Source organism: Salmo salar, chromosome 01 (assembly GCF_965601325.2).
Source record: "Salmo salar chromosome 01, fSalSal1, whole genome shotgun sequence".
Lineage (NCBI taxonomy): Eukaryota > Metazoa > Chordata > Actinopteri > Salmoniformes > Salmonidae > Salmo > Salmo salar.
In genome coordinates, this window is record NC_138291.1 from 76,709,053 (window position 1) to 76,725,897 (window position 16,845).

Genomic DNA, 16,845 nt, shown 5'->3' on the forward strand with positions numbered 1-16,845 from the left:
ACCCTGCCCTAACCTAGACGACGCTCAACCAATTGTGCGCCGCCCCATGGATCTCCCAGTCGCGTCAGAGCCTGGACGCGAACCAGGATCTCTAGTGGCACAGTTAGACCACTACGCCACTCGGGAGGCCCCGTGTTGTGCTCACTTGAAGAGGAAGGTGGCACGGCGGTCCTTCGTGGGCAAATTTTGTCATCAAACTGTCATCAAAGTCTGGCATTCTCTGGATTTATGGTGCTTTCAAGACAACTGGGAACTCGGAAACAAACAAGGTTGAATCATAATGTCAGTGATCTTCAGGTCGGAGCTCTAGAAAGAGGCCCTAGTTCCTGACTTGGAATTCCGAGTTGGATGACGTTCAAAACGTATTTTCCCAGTCGGAGCTGGGATTTCCCAAGTCTGAGATTTCCCAATTCCGAGTTTCCAGTTGTTTTGAACGCAGAAGAAGTCATGCTGGATTGACAGCATGGCCAATGTTGAATGTTTCTCCTTTTAATCTTGAAAAAGAGACCCTTAAACCCAGACTTGGACCACACATGCACTCCACTGAATAGCAGGCTAGTGATTGTTTTGCAATGCTTGCAGTTAGCCACTGATTCCTTCCAAACCACTCATTGTTGAATTTGCGATTCATAATTTATTGTGTATTGTGTAATGTCCAATGGCTCTATAATTGATCTTCATATGACAAGGATTTGCCAGTAGATTATCGACTTGATTCATGATGATGACTGCTGACTTGCTTGCTAAGATTTTGAAAGTGTGTATGTTGACATGACAGTCCAATCAAAGCTAGGTAGATATAACGTGATTTGACATCATTTTATCTGTGGCCAATGACCTTGAGCCTTCTTGGATTATTATATATATATATTTTTACAGTACACTGCGAGCTATGAATTATATCTGATGGTGTTTGCATGTTTAGGTAATAAGACAAATAATGTCCCGTTCGGAACACTGACAAGTAGAGAGCTTTTTTTGTTCAATCTGATTGGGTGGGCTTGGCTCCCCGGTGGGTGACCCAGGCCCACCCGTGCCTACGTGGCTGTTGTGTATTATTGACATCCACCATAATGTATTGATCACGTTAGAGAATGTTATGCGGTATTGCGTTGGTGTTGCCCCGCCACATTAGTCAGGTGACTGCGGTCAGCTGATTGTCTCCAGACAGACAGAACATGGCCGACCTGTCAGAAGCCCAATGAGGAAACGGTCGAGTTTAGCATAATCGATTCTCTTTTCACGCCGTTTGGTTTGGGCTCATATTTTACTATCGTGGACAACATTTGCCAACAGTAATTAAGGTGAGTTTAATAAGAAGATCCATGTAAGTGCGAGGGTAGGCTCTCACTGAATCACTGCCTAGCTAACGTTAGCTAGCTAACTGTTAGCTCGGGTGATAAAGCATATAGAAGGGTTTATACATATCTTTGACTTTAACAAGCCAGTCTCAGGCGGCGCATAAACATTCACTCAACTATCTAATTAGCATTCCAAAGAACATTTTGCGAAAGCTTATGACTTCCCAATGAAATCTTGCACTGCTGTGTTCGTAGTTTGCTAACTAGCTAATCTGGCTTGCATGCAAGAAAGAGGCCGGCGGTGGCAGCTCATTTAGCTCGCATTTGCCAATGCATGCCTGTCGCTATTAAGTTATAATTTGGGGTTATTTTCTACAGATCAGGGATGTAACTTATTCATTACGTCTTGCAACGGAAACCGTTTATCGTTTAAAGAACCGAACGAAACGGGGAAGGACCTAACTGAAGTTATCCAATAGAAACTTTAGTTTTCCGTTTGGCGTAAACAGTTTCCAATAGGCGAAACTTTTTGCAACAGAATCGGTTTTTGCAATTGTCACGCTGAACCCCCGTTTGAAGTGTTTTCTCCTGGTTATTACCATTGAACAAGCCCCAAATATTGTTTCAGATGAGCGGGTTGCCGGATGGCATGGCGAATGTCCCCAGCCAGAGCAACCACGCCGGGGAGGATGGCCAGGTGTGGGAGAGAGCCTGGACCCTGGAAGAAATGCGACAGACCAGCGCCAACTGGTCCCTGGCTGCAGACTCAGGGGTAGGCTAATTGGCATTTGTTTATGGCCTTCATTTAGGCTAGTATCTCCTAAGTTATTATTCAGTCTCTGATTACCTGCCTGTTTTGTCTGCATTCAGCAATGTGTAATCCTCTTAATCTACATATTATGGGTAGAGGAATCACACAGCATTGTAAACATAATCTCTTCCATGTGAATGCATTACTAACTATTTATCTTAGGGCCAAACACAATGGCTGCTTGTGGACAATCAGATACACTATTGAATAGATGAAGATGAAACCGATGTTAGTATCACCTCCTCCACAGCTCTTCCTGTTCCTGCAAGACTTCTCCCAGAGAATGCTGTCAAAGACTCATGAGATAGAGAAGCAGCTGGATGGACTGATCAGGGACACGAAGGCCACAGACTGCTGCCTGCATACCGTCTTCAACGACTTCCTCATGCTCTCCAACACACAGTTCATTGAAAACGTACGTTGTGGTGTGAACAGGAAATACCATGGTTGTATTCGTTAGATAATTTTAATGGAAGAAAATGGACTGAAACAGAGAGTCTTGTCACAGGACCTTGTCCACAAAGCTTCTGAGTAGGAGTACTGATCTAGGATCAGTTGAGCTTTTTAGTTCATAATGAATAAGAGTAATTTGACAGATCCAAGATCAGCACTCCTACTCTAAGATGCTTTGTTACAGATTTTTTTAAATGTCTTTCATTTTACTATGGTGTGCCCAAATGAACACTACCCATGTCTTGTTCCTCTGTTGAGCTAGGTGCCCCTCTTCTTTTGATGATGGTTGTGCTGTGATTGACATTTTCCAGACCTTTTGAAATTTAACAAGCTTTTAACCTAATTAAGAAAATATGAATCGTGTTACATGTTAAGGAAAATGTGAAAGTCATCCCCCTGTGACTGAGGAACTGAGTCCTCTTGTATTTAATCATGTGGTTACTGATGGTGGCTCCGCTGTTTGCTGACTATATCACAGAGGGTGTTATGTTTCATAGATTCTAACTCATTATTGTGTGATGTTACTGATCTTTGTGTTTGTTGATCTCAGAGAGTGTATGATGAGGAGGTGGAGGAGCCAGTGCCAAAGGCTGAGACCTTGGAGAGACAACCCGAACTGGTAAATAATCTACCGTTTCTTTCCCGGGTATGTCGTTTTTTGTGATGTCACAGGTCTACACATAACATCTTAATTTCCTCCCTTGGGTTAATGTTAAATTCAATTCCCCCTCAGGAGAAGACTCGTGAGCAGAAGGAAGCTGAGCTTATCCCTAAGGTCCAGGAAGCAGTGAACTTCGGTCTGAGGGTGCTAGACTCTGCCTTTGAACAATTGGACATCAAAGCAGGAAACTCTGACTCGGAGGACGAGGAGGCCACAGACAGAGTGGAGCCAATACTAGAGCCCAAGGTGAGGGTGGAATCATCTGGAAACATACAGGATTACAGACGAAATTCAAGTTACTTATGCCTGCGGATATCATGTTAGGATTAATACTAGGGGTGTAATATGTGTATTCGTACCGAACCGTTTGGTACAGGGACCTTGATACATTAATAGAAGACCTAGGCTTACCTATTCCTTCCCTACCTAACCTATGCCTCTTGAGTAAATCTGAGCTGAAAAAACATTTCACGCTATTCTGTTAAAACAACTAGAGTCTATGGGCACGTTGTAATCAAAATGTATGTCTTAATTGGCACATTTCAAACTGTCCTTTTGTGAGGCACACCCGGAAACTTGTTCTGTATGATGGCTAATGGTGGGGTCGACAAACCAGGAGGATTCTCCATCGTTTCCAGTTTGGGAACATTTTGGTCTTCCAGTAGATTACAACGGCGATGAACAGAGAGAGTATGTCGCCACTGCTCAAAGAGAATGGCCTATGTAGCTGCCATCACCTCAAACATGTTGACACATTTATGCGAACTTCACTCCAGTATTCCTACCACCGGAGCAAAAAAACAACACAACTTTGTCTTCCCTCTGCATTCAAGTAGCTCTTCGCAGCTGATTCTGACCTGGCCAAAGAAATTACAAGGGCGGTTAGGTATGTTTATAGCCGTGAATATGCGCCCATTCTCGGTGGTTGAGAAGAATGGGGGGTTTTAACACCTCGTGAAAGTGCTCGAGCCACATTATGAAATTTTCGCTCTTCTACCCATTTCATCAAACAGGTAGTACCCACTCTATAAGAAAGCAGAAGTTGTCAAAGAATTGGCCAATGCACCCAGTGTTCCGCTTACTACAGATGGATGGACCTCCAGGGCTACAGAGAGCTACTTAACAGTGACAGCCCGTCATATTACGCCAGAGTGGGAAATGAGAAGGACCGTGCAACAGACACACCCCCTTTATGAGAGTCACACTAGTGCGCATATTTTTCTCTTTGTTAGAGAACATTATAGCATAGGCCTATACAATATCTGAGCCATGTTTACATATTGATTTCACACACACATTGCACTTTGTTTTAGTGTTGTTGATGAGAAATCGTGTGTTTTCAGTTAAGAAAATACAACGTGGGGTATTCCTGATTGTGCTCTTATCAGGCATTATAAACTGGGTGGTTCGAGCCCTGAGTGCTGATTGGCTGACAGTGGTATATCAGGGTGTGTACCACATGTATGACAAAACATTTCTTGTTACTGCTCTAATTACGTTGGTAACCAGTTTATTATAGAAATAATGCACCTCAGGGGTTTGTGTTATATGACCAATATACCACAGCTAAGGGCTGTATCCAGGAACTCTGCATTGCGCTCGAGTTTAAGAACAGCCGTAAGCAGTGGTACATTTGGCTATATACCACACCCCCTTGTGCCTTATTGCTTAATTATGTGACTCATAATCCTACACTAAATGGCCAAAAGTATGTTAACACTGCTTCAAATTAGTGGATTCGGCTACACCCTTTGCTGACAGGTGTATAAAATTGAGCACACAGCCATGCGATCGCCATAGACAAACATTGGCTCGTACTGAAGAGCTCAGTGCCTTTCAACGTTGCACCGTCATAGGATGCCACCTTTCCAACTAGTCAGTTCGTAAAATTTCTGCACTGCTAGAGCTGCCCCGGTTAACTGTAAGTGCTGTTATTGTGAAGTGGAAACGTCTAGGAGCACCATGCGCAATGCCAAGCGTCGGCTGGAGTGGTATAAAGCTCGCCGCCATTGGACTTTGGAGCAGTCAACCCGTTCTCTGGAGTGATAAATCTGGCATTCCAACTGACGAATCTGGCTTGGCGGATGCCAGGACAATGCTACCTGCCGCAATGCATAGTGCCAACTGTAAAGTTCGGTGGAGGAGGAATAATGGTCTGGGGCTGTTTTTCATGGTTCGGGCTAGGCCCTTTAGTTCCAGTGAAGGGAAATCTTAACGCTACAGCAATGTTCCAACATCTAGTGAAAAGCCTTCCCAGAAGAGTGGAGGCTGTTAAAGCAGCAAAGGGGGGACTAACGCCATATCAATGCCCATGAATTTGGAATGAGATGTTCTTGGCCATGTAGTGTATATGTAATCAGGAATACTAACACTTTGTATTTTCGTAAGTCAACAAATATTAACTACAGTAACTGTTGGCATTTCCGAAACTAAACCAATCCGAGTTCCCAAAACTACAATACGTACCGAAACTGTGGGTTTGGTTAACTGTTACACCCCTATTTAATACCTATCCAGTATATCTAAGGGAGGATTGGCACTCCTCTGAGTCTGGTTCCTCTCAAGTTTTCTTCGCTGGCTGATCTTTCCTTGCCGCTCTGCTTCTGATTTCTCTTTTGGGTCTAGGTCGTAATAACTTTGTGACAATTGTTGATGTAAAAGGTGTGTTTTTGAGTAACATTTGAATGGTTCTGCCCGTGTTGACCAATGTTATCTCTGTCTGCTTTCTCCCCCCTCTTTCTTTCTCCAACCCCCCTCTTGCTGTGTCTGTAGGACCTGTACGTGGACAGGCCTTTACCGTATCTTATTGGCTCTCAACTTTTTATGGAGCAAGACGACGTAGGACTGGGAGACCTTTCCAGTGAAGGTAGGTCACTTCAACTTTGTTCTTAATATACTATTTCTACTGAAAGAAAGTCTGTGTATATTCTTAGCATGTGTTTATATTGTTAGTGTTCAATACTCTCTTCCAAGCATAGTGTTTCTTGTGTAACATTAATGTTTCTCATGTATTTTTTTGTAATGAAAAGAAATCAATGCACAATTTTCTATTTATTTAGGCTGCGCTTTTGGTTGTCAGACCTTCATCAGAGCATACAAAACACATGACAGAGACCACATATAGGCAACGAGCGTCAATGCAATCAGACATGATGAGCAAAACCTGTGTAAAACACAAACGCCAGGAGGCACATCAGTAATCAGTTATCTCAGAAGTCGTCTGAATTCGAGACAATTTATATTTTTTTGTTTTAAGACCAGGAAAAGCCTGGCTAAAAACCAGGAAAAGCCAGGCAAAAAAAAGTCATAAATGACAGGAACCACATAAAGCCAGGGGTTAGGGGGAAACATATTAAAGCATGGCCCTCATGTCAAAATCATCAGTAAGCCCTGATGGATGTAAAGTACCAAGTGTTTGAGTCCAAAAGAGTTCCCTTTTGCACCGCATTTTCTCAGTGTTCAAATCACATTTTATTTGTTACATGCTTTGTTAACAACAGGTGTAGACTAACAGTGAAGTGCTTACTTGCCAACAATGCAGAGAGAAATAATAGAACGTAAAACCATATAATACATACACAATGAGTAATGATAACTTGACTATATAGTGACAGATATTAAACAGTTGCAGCAGCGTATGTGATGAGAAAAAAAAAGGTAAATGCAGCTAGTCTGGGTAGCTATTGGTTAACTATTTAACTAACTATTTAGCAGTCTTATGGCTTGGGGTAGAAGCTGTTCAGGGTCCTGTTAGTTCCAGACTTGGTGCACTAGTACCGCTTGCTGTGCGGTAGCAGAGAGAACAGTCTATGACAAGGGTGGCTGGAGTCTTTGACAATTTTTAGGGTCTTCCTCTGACACCGCCTGGTATAGAGGTCCTGGATGGCAGGGAGCTCGGCCCCAGTAATATACTAGGCTGTATGCACTACCCTCTGTTGGAGGACAGTACTCAGATTTCCATACCGTGCCTCTGCCATCCTGGGATATACAGTAATAACGGTAGTGCACACAAGGGGCGCACTTTTATTTTGCAAACGTAAAAAAATGAAATATACTTACCAGAATGCTCACAAAATGTTAACAAGTACAATGGAACCACCATAGTGGATGCTAGGTAAATGCTAACGACCGCATACAAACATTCACTACTAAGACAGACAATCCAGCTAATGCAAGTATCTCGAAACGCAGTTTGCAGCATGCACAAAACAAATATTAGACAGCAGGGATCTTAATCCAAGAAGCTTGATCTTGCAAGCTAATGTTAGCTACTTAGTTAACATTAAAGGGGTTTTTCTGGTTGTGCAGCTGTAGACTTTTATGAGGATCTGAGGGCCCCTGCCAAGTATTTTCAGCCTCCTGAAGGGGAAGAGGTGTTGTCATGCCCTCTTCATGACTTAGTTGGTGTGTGTCGACCATGATAGACCCTTAGTTATGTGCACACTGAGGAACTTGAAGCTCTCGACCCGCTCCACTACAGCCTCGTAGATGTGAATCCGTTTGCTGTAGTCCACGATCAGCTCCTTTGTCTTGCTGATATTGAGAGGGAGGTTGTTGTTCTGGCACCACACAGCCAGGTCTCTGACCTCCTCCCTACAGGGTGTCTCATCGTCGTCGGTGATCAGGCCTACCACCATCGTGTCGTCTACAAATTTAAGGATGGTGTTGGAGTCGTGCGTGGCAAATCAGTCGTGGGTGAACAGGGAGTACAGGATCCAGTTGCAGAGGGATGTGTCCAGTCCTAGGGTCCTTAGTTAACCTCTCTGGGCTAGGTGGGACGCTTGCATCCCACCTACTCAACAGCCAGTGTAATCCCGTGGCGCGATATTCAAATACCTCAAAAATGCAAAAACTTCAATTTTTCAAACCATATGACTATTTTACACCATTTTAAAGACAAGACTCTCGTTAATCTAACCACACTGTCCGATTTCAAAAAGGCTTTACAACGAAAGCAAAACATTAGATTATGTCAGCAGAGTACCCAGCCAGAAATAATCAGACACCCATTTTTCAAGCTAGCATATAATGTCACATAAACCCAAACCACAGCTAAATGCAGCACTAACCTTTGATCTTCATCAGATGACACTCCTAGGACATTATGTTATACAATACATGCATGTTTTGTTCAATCAAGTTCATATTTATATCAAAAAACAGCTTTTTACATTAGCATGTGACTAGCATTACCACCGAGCACTGCCGGTGAATTTACTAAATTACTCACGATAAATGTTCACAAAAAACATAATTATTTTAAGAATTATAGATACAGAACTCCTCTATGCACTCGCTATGTCCGATTTTAAAATAGCTTTTCGGTGAAAGCACATTTTGCAATATTCTCAGTAGATAGCCCGGCATCACAGGGCTAGCTATTTAGACACCCACCAAGTTTAGCACTCACCAAAATCAGATTTACTATAAGAAAAATGTTATTACCTTTGCTGTTCTTCGTCAGAATGCACTCCCAGGACTTCTACTTCAAAAACAAATGTTGGTTTGGTCCCAAATAATCCATTGTTATATCCAAATAGCGGCGTTTTGTTCGTGCGTTCAAGACACTATCCGAAAGGGTAAATAAGGGTGACGAGCACGGCGCATTTCGTGACAAAAAAATTCTAAATATTCCATTACCGTACTTTGAAGCATGTCAACCGCTGTTTAAAATCAATTTTTATGCCATTTTTCTCGTAAAAAAGTGATAATATTCCGACCGGGAAAGCGTGTATACGTACAAAGAGAGAGAAAATAAAAACATCTCGTGCCCTCGTGCACGAGCCTGAGTCTCAGAGTACTCTGACCGGCCACTATCCAAACGCGATAATGTGTTTCAGCCTGGGGCTGCCTCGATATCATTCAGCTTTTTCCCGGGATCTGAGAGCCTATGGGAGCCGTAGGAAGTGTCACGTTACAACAAAGATCCTCAGTCTTCAATAAAAAGAGCCAAGATGAACAACAACTTGTCAGACATGCCACTTCCTGTTCAGAATCTTCTCAGGTTTTTGCCTGCCATATGAGTTCTGTTATACTCACAGACACCATTCAAACAGTTTTAGAAACTTTAGGGTGTTTTCTATCCAAAGCCAATAATTATATGCATATTCTAGTTACTGGGCAGGAGTAGTAACCAGATTAAATCGGGTACGTTTTTTATCCGGCCGTGTAAATACTGCCCCCTATCCCCAACAGGTTAATTGAGCTTGGAGGGCACAATGGTGTTGACTACAGCTCAGCATTCATTGAAAAGCTTTTTACATAGGTGTTCCTCTTTTCCAAGTGGGAGAGGACAGTGTGTAGTGCAATAGAGATTGCGTCATCTGTGCATCTGTTGTGGCAGTATGCGAATTGAAGTGGGTCCAGGGTGTCTAGGATGATGGTATTGATTTGAGCCATGACCAGCCTTTCAAAGCATTTCATGGCTACAGATGTGAGTGCTATGGGACAATAGTCATTTTGGCAGGTTACCTTAGTGTTCTTGAGCACAGGGACCTATGGTAGTCTGCTTGAAACATGTACAGTTGAAGTCAGAAGTTGACATAAACTGAGTTTAAGTGTAATTGTCTAAGGGGTTTCACAATTCCTGACATTTAATCCTAGTAACAATTCCCTGTCTTAGGTCAGTTAGGATCACCACTTTATTTTAAGAATGTGAAATGTCAGAATAATTGTAGAGAGAATTATTTATTTCAGCTTTTATTTCTTTCATCACATTCCCAGTGGGTCAGAAGTTTACATAAACTCAATTAGTATTCGGTAGCATTGCCTTTAAATTGTTTAACTTGGGTCAAACGTTTCAGGTAGCCTTCCACAAGCTTCCCACAACAAGTTAGGTGAATTTTGGCCCATTCCTCCTGACAGAGCTGGTGTAGCTGAGTCAGGTTTGAAGGCCTCCTTGCTCGCACACGCTTTTTCAGTTCTGCCCACAGATTTTCTATAGGATTGAGGTCAGGACATTTTCTGGATTTTTCCAAGCTGTTTAAAACCTGTTAGGGCTAGGGGGCAGTATTTGCACGGCCAGATAAAAAAAACATACCCAATTTAAACTGGTTACTACTCTTGCCCAGAAACGAGAATATGCATATAATTAGTGGATTTGGATAGAAAACACCCTAAAGTTTGTAAAACTGTTTGAATGGTGTCTGTGAGTATAACAGAACTCATATGGCAGGCCAAAACCTGAGAAGATTCCATACAGGAAGTGCCCTGTCTGACAATTTGTTCTCCTTCTGTGGCATCTCTATCGAAAATACAGCATCTCTGCTGTAACGTGACATTTTCTAAGGCTTCCATCGGCTCTCAGAAGGCGCCAGAAAGTGTAATGGGGTGTCTGCAGTCTCTGGGCGAAGTACAGCAGCTCTGTTTGTGAGTGGTCAGGCTGGGAACAGTGACACTGGAGATGCGCATTCATGAGAATTCTATTTTTTTTTCTTTCAGCCTTTGACTGAATACAACGTCTCCCGGTTGGAATATTATCGCTATTTTACGAGAAAAATAGCATAAAAATTGATTTTAAACAGCGTTTGACATGCTTCGAAGTACAGTAATGGAATATTTAGAATTTTTTTTGTCACGAAATGTGCTCGCGCGTCACCCTTCGGATACTGACCTGAACGCACGAACAAAAAGGAGGTATTTGAATATAACTATGGATTATTTGGAACCAAAACAACATTTGTTGTTGAAGTAGAAGTCCTGGGAGTGCATTCTGACGAAGAACAGCAAAGGTAATCCAATTTTTCTTATAGTAATTCTGAGTTTAGTGAGCACCACACTTGGTGGGTGTCAAATTAGCTAGCCTGTGATGGCGAGCTATATACTCAGAATATTGCAAAATGTGCTTTTGCTGAAAAGCTATTTTAAAATCTGACACCGCGATTGCATAAAGGAGTTCTGTATAGAGGTCGACCAATTATGATTTTTCAACGTCGATACCGATTATTGGAGGACCAAAAAAGCCGATGCCGATTATTATGATTTGGGAAAAAATACATATATATTTGTATTTCGCGCATATATATATATATATATATATAACACACACACACACACACAGCTCTGAAGTGACAACAATACTGAAGAGTCTGCTTAGGAGACAAATACTCTCAACAAAATAGAGTAAGTTACCTGTGATGAATGCTGAAAACAAAAACTGTAATTTCTATATGCAGGGAATCCTATTTTAATAATGGGCATGGTAAGAATTGACTACCAAAGTGCGAGTCCTTAATTCCCATGACACCTTCTAGCAAAATCTGAAAAGCTGTTCCTTCATTTATTCCATAGGATATTTTTAGATTAACTTAAAATAAGGTCTGTGTTTGGTTTAGGCTTACACCACCTTGCCAATTTTATAACTGTGTAGATATCCATAGGATATAACTGATCAATATAAGCGAAGATAAACATTTTTGTAGAGTGGATTTATGAAAATATGTTGACAAACGTTATCTATTGAGATTCACATGGGTATCAAAACGCCGTGGCGGTTTAAGCACAAAACACAGACCTTATTTGAAGTAGATCAAGACATTCTCTATGGAAGACATGAACGGTAAAATAACGAAGGAACCCCTTTCAAGTTCAGCCGCAAGTTATTACAGGAATTATGACGCGTCGACTATTTCTCTCTAAACCATACACCTTTGACTATTACGAGCCTGCTGCTGCCTACCACCGCTCAGTCAGACTGCTCTATCAAATATCAAATCATAGACTTAACTATAATATAATAAACCTTAGTTTCCGGATTTGACCATATTAATGACCTATCATCTCGAAAACATTATTCTTTCAGTGACATACGGAACCGTTCCATATTTTATCTAACGGGTGGCATCCATAAGTCTAAATATTCCTGTTACATCGCACAACCTATAATGTTATTTCATAGTTCTGTAAAATTCTGGCAAATTAGTTCGCAACGAGCCAGAGTCTGTATACCCTGATTCTGCGTGCAACGAACGCAAGAGAACTGACACAATTTCACCTGGTTAATATTGCCTGCTAACCTGGATTTCTTTTAGCTAAATATGCAGGTTTAAAAAATATATACTTCTGTGTATTGATTTTAAGGCATTGATGTTTATGGTTAGGTACAGTCGTGCAACGATTGTGCTTTTTTTCGCAAATGCGCTTTTGATAAATCATCCCCGTTTGGCGAAGTCTGCTGTCTTTGTTAGGAAGAAATAGTCTTCACAGTTCGCAACGAGCCAGGCGGCCCAAACTGCTGCATATACCTTGACTCTGTTGCAAGAGAAGTGACACATTTTCCCTAGTTAAAAGAAATTCATGTTAGCAGGCAATATTAACTAAATATGCAGGTTTAAAAATATATACTTGTGTATTGATTTTAAGAAAGACATTGATGTTTATGGTTAGGTACACGTCGGAGCAAAGACAGTCCTTTTTCGCGAATGCGCACCACATCGATTATATGCAAAGCAGGACAGGCTAGATAAACTAGTAATATCATCAACCATGTGTAGTTAACTAGTGTTTATGATTGATTTGATAGTTTTTTTTTATAAGATAAGTTTAATGCTAGCTAGCAACTTACCTTGGCAACGTAAAGCAGGTGGTTAGAGCGTTGGGCTAGTTAACGTAAGGTTGCATCCCCAAGCTGACAAGGTCAAAATCTGTCGTTCTGCCCCTGAACAAGGCAGTTAACCCACCGTTTCTAGGCCGTCATTGAAAATAAGAATGTGTTCTTTAACTGACTTGCCTAGTTAAATGAAGGTTTAAAAAAAATTATTTAAAAAATCGGCAAATCGGTGGCCAAAAAGACCGATTACCGATTGTTATGAAAACTTGAAATCAGCCCTAATTAATCGGCTATTCCGATTAATCGGTCGACCTCTAGTTCTGTATCTATAATTCTTAAAATAATTGTTTTTTTGTGAACGTTTATCGTGAGTAATTTAGTAAATTCACCGGAAGTTTGCGGGGGGTATGCTAGTTCTGAACGTCACATGCTAATGTAAAAAGCTGGTTTTGATATAAATATGAACTTGATTGAACAAAACATGCATGTATTGTATAACATAATGTCCTAGGAGTGTCATCTGATGAAGATCATCAAAGGTTAGTGCTGCATTTAGCTGTGGTTTTGGTTTTTGTGACATATATGCTTGCTTTGAAAATGGCTGTGTGATTATTTTTGGCAGGGTACTCTCCTGACATAATCTAATGTTTTGCTTTCGCTGTAAAGCCTTTTTGAAATCGGACAATGTGGTTAGATTAACCTGTTAGGGCTAGGGGGCAGCATTTGCACGTCTGGATAAAAAAAATGTACCCGATTTAATCTGGTTACTAATCCTACCCAGTAACTAGAATATGCATATACTTATTATATATGGATAGAAAACACTCTAAAGTTTCTAAAACTGTTTGAATGGTGTCTGTGAGTATAACAGAACTCATTTGGCAGGCAAAACCCTGAGACATTTTCTGACAGGAAGTGGATACCTGATGTGTTGTATTACCTTTAAACCTATCCCATTGAAAAACACAGGGGCTGAGGAATATTTTGGCACTTCCTATTGCTTCCACTAGATGTCACCAGCCTTTACAAAGTGTTTTGAGTCTTCTGGAGGGAGATCTGACCGAACAAGAGCCATGGAACGATGATGTCCCATTAGACACCTGGCGCGCGAGTTCATGTTGGGTACCCTCGTTCCAATACGTTATAAAAGAGTATGCATTCGTCCACCTTGAATATTATTCATGTTCTGGTTAAAAAAGGCCCTAATGATTTATGCTATACAACGTTTGACATGTTTGAACGAACGTAAATATATTTTTTCCCCTCGTTCATGACGAGAAGTCCGGCTGGCTTAGATCATGTGCTAACAAGACGGAGATTTTTGGACATAAATGATGAGCTTTTTTGAACAAAACTACATTCGTTATGGACCTGTGATACCTGGAAGTGACATCTGATGAAGAGAATCAAAGGTAATGGATTATTTACATAGTATTTTCGATTTTAGATCTCCCCAACATGACGTCTAGTCTGTATCGCAACGCGTATTTTTCTGGGCGCAGTGCTCAGATTATTGCAAAGTGTGATTTCCCAGTAAGGTTATTTTTAAATCTGGCAAGTTGATTGCGTTCAAGAGATGTAAATCTATAATTCTTTAAATGACAATATAATATTTTACCAATGTTTTCTAATTTTAATTATTTAATTTGTGACGCTGACTTGACTGCCGGTTATTGGAGGGAAACGATTTCCTCAACATCAATGCCATAGTAAAACGCTGTTTTTGGATATAAATATGAACTTGATAGAACTAAAAATGCATGCATTGTCTAACATAATGTCCTAGGAGTGTCATCTGATGGAGATTGTAAAAGGTTAGTGCATCATTTTAGCTGGTTTTATGGTTTTGGTGACCCTGTCTTTGACTTGACAAAACATTACACACAACTCTTGTAAATGTACTGTCCTAACATACTCTAAATTTATGCTTTCGCCGTAAAACCTTTTTGAAATCGTAAAACGTGGTTAGATTAAGAAGATGTTTATCTTTCAAAGGGTGTAAAATAGTTGTATGTTTGAAAAATTTGAATTTTGACATTTATTTGGATTCAAATTTGCCGCTCTTGAAATGCACCTGCTGTTGATGGAGTGCACCACGGGTGGCACGCTAGCGTCCCACCTAGCCCATAGAGGTTAACGAGAGTATTGTCTTTAAAATGGTGTAAAATAGTCATATGTTTGAGAAATTGAAGTTATAGCATTTTTGAGGTATTTGTATTTCGCGCCACGTGATTCCACTGGCTGTTGACTAGGTGGGACGCAAACGTCCCACCTTGCCCAGGGAGGTTAAAGGCACAGTCAACTTAGTGTATGTAAACTTATGACCCATTGGAATTGTGATACAGTGAATTGTAAGTGAAATCTGTCTGTAAACAATTGTTGGAAAAATTAATTGTGTCATGCACAAAGTAGATGTCCTAACCAACTTGCCAAAACTATAGTTTGTTTACAAGAAATTTGTGTATTGGTTGAAAAACGAATTTTAATGACTCCAACTTAAGTGTATGTAAACTTCCAACTTCATCTGTAGGTGTTACAGACTGGGTCAGGGAGAAATAAAAAATGTCAGTGAAGCCACTTGCCAGCTGGTCAGCGAATGCTCTGAGTACACGTCCTGGTAATCTGTATGGTCCTGCGGCCTTGTGAATGTTAACCTGTTTAATGGTCTTACCTACATTGGCTTGATCACAAAGTCGTCTGGAACAGCTGGTGCTCTCATGCATGGTTCAGTGTTGCTTTCCTCGAAGTGAGCATAGAAAACGTTTATCGCGTCACGTAGGTTTGCGTAACTGGGCAGCTCGTGGGTGTGTTTCCCTGTAATCCACATTCGACTAGCGTCAGAGACGGTCTTCGTCGTGTATTGATGCTTTTCCTCTTTGATGGTTCGTCGAAGGCGTAGTGGGATTTCTTATAAGCATGCGGATTAGTTTCCTGCTCCTTGATAATGACAACTCTATCTCCTCTGGGTGAAAGTTAAACTTTTTTAATACCCTGAAAACGTAAAGACACTGAACATTTTGTTCATGTGGCAGGCAACAGGGTAATTGTCATCGTTACGCCTTATGGTGCTCTTATGCTCACTAATTCTTTGCTTAAAGGGATACTTCAGGATTTTGGCAATGAAGCCCTTTGTCTACTTTCTCAGTCAGATGAACTCGTCAATAAAAATGTTATGGCCATATCACATGGGCAACGTAAGATGCAATTAACATTCATAGTGTAACATGTAATAAAGCCTTTAACGTTAAACCTTTTACCAGACCGAGGGTGTCTAAAGTCAGAGCTTTTTACACTGCGCAATTGCCACAGGGATGATTGCCATTTCTGAGAGGCGCAAGGAGGGTTTGTTTGGAGCCAGAGTTAATGCTTGCTCTAGCAAGTTTTTATTGCTGAAGTTTGAACATTGTTTATAAACAAAAAGAGGGGAATTTTTTTAATAGTTGGCTCAGGGTAGGATCAGATGTAAGTAGATGCCAGTGCTGGATCACAGAATGTTTGATCATATATGCTTTAGGGGTAAATGTGGTTCTACATGTAACAAAGCCGTTTTCACACTTTTGCCCAGCAACTCTTGGCATAGTTTGGCGAGTGCATCACAATACGCTTCCTCCACGTACTGGGAAGCAGGGATTGGAAATGAAATTGTATCCTTTTTTTTTGTTCCGTTCCACAGGTCCGACCAGTAAAATAAAGTTCTGAACCGGTTCAAACCCCAAAGTACTGGTTTATATCGTTCCTTTTTAAACTTCTGAAATCATACTTTTTTACATTTAGCTCAACATTAAATTACTTCCCCAATCATGCAGTGCTGATAGAGCAGCTTGCTATGGAGCAGGCAAGCTATAGCTCAGTGAGTTGTTTAAATGTGTGATGTAAAGACAATTATAGGGTGCATTCTTGGGGATGGGTGGAAGAGGAGCGGAGCCATAGATTGAAGCGCTTGGGGTCTTGTGATGACATGCATTATCTGAATTAGGCCCGTTATTATACATACGGAGGAGGGCTTCTATGGAAGAACTTTGAATGTCTTCGAACTTTAAAGTTGGCTTAGCTAGCTAACAATCTTGTGCGT

General features: G+C 41.1%; 1 protein-coding gene across 13 annotated transcripts in view; it reads left to right on the forward strand.

The window, feature by feature from the left end:
- Positions 1–1,117: 1,117 nt before the first annotated feature.
- Positions 1,118–16,845, forward strand: part of washc2c (WASH complex subunit 2C) — a 38,954-nt gene continuing 23,226 nt past the window's right edge. For 10 of the 13 annotated variants that reach the window (XM_082976724.1, XM_082976763.1, XM_082976735.1 and 7 more), the window contains exons 1-6: positions 1,118–1,304; positions 1,930–2,073; positions 2,363–2,527; positions 3,116–3,211; positions 3,299–3,472; positions 5,999–6,092. In XM_082976724.1, coding sequence (XP_082832850.1) covers positions 1,930–2,073; positions 2,363–2,527; positions 3,116–3,211; positions 3,299–3,472; positions 5,999–6,092 — 673 coding nt within the window. In that variant the 5' untranslated portion in view covers positions 1,118–1,304. Of the gene's footprint in view, positions 1,305–1,929; positions 2,074–2,345; positions 2,528–3,115; positions 3,212–3,298; positions 3,473–5,998; positions 6,093–16,845 lie in introns of all 13 variants that reach the window. The other 3 variants (XM_014215277.3, XM_014215317.3, XM_082976768.1) reach the window with 2 other exon arrangements.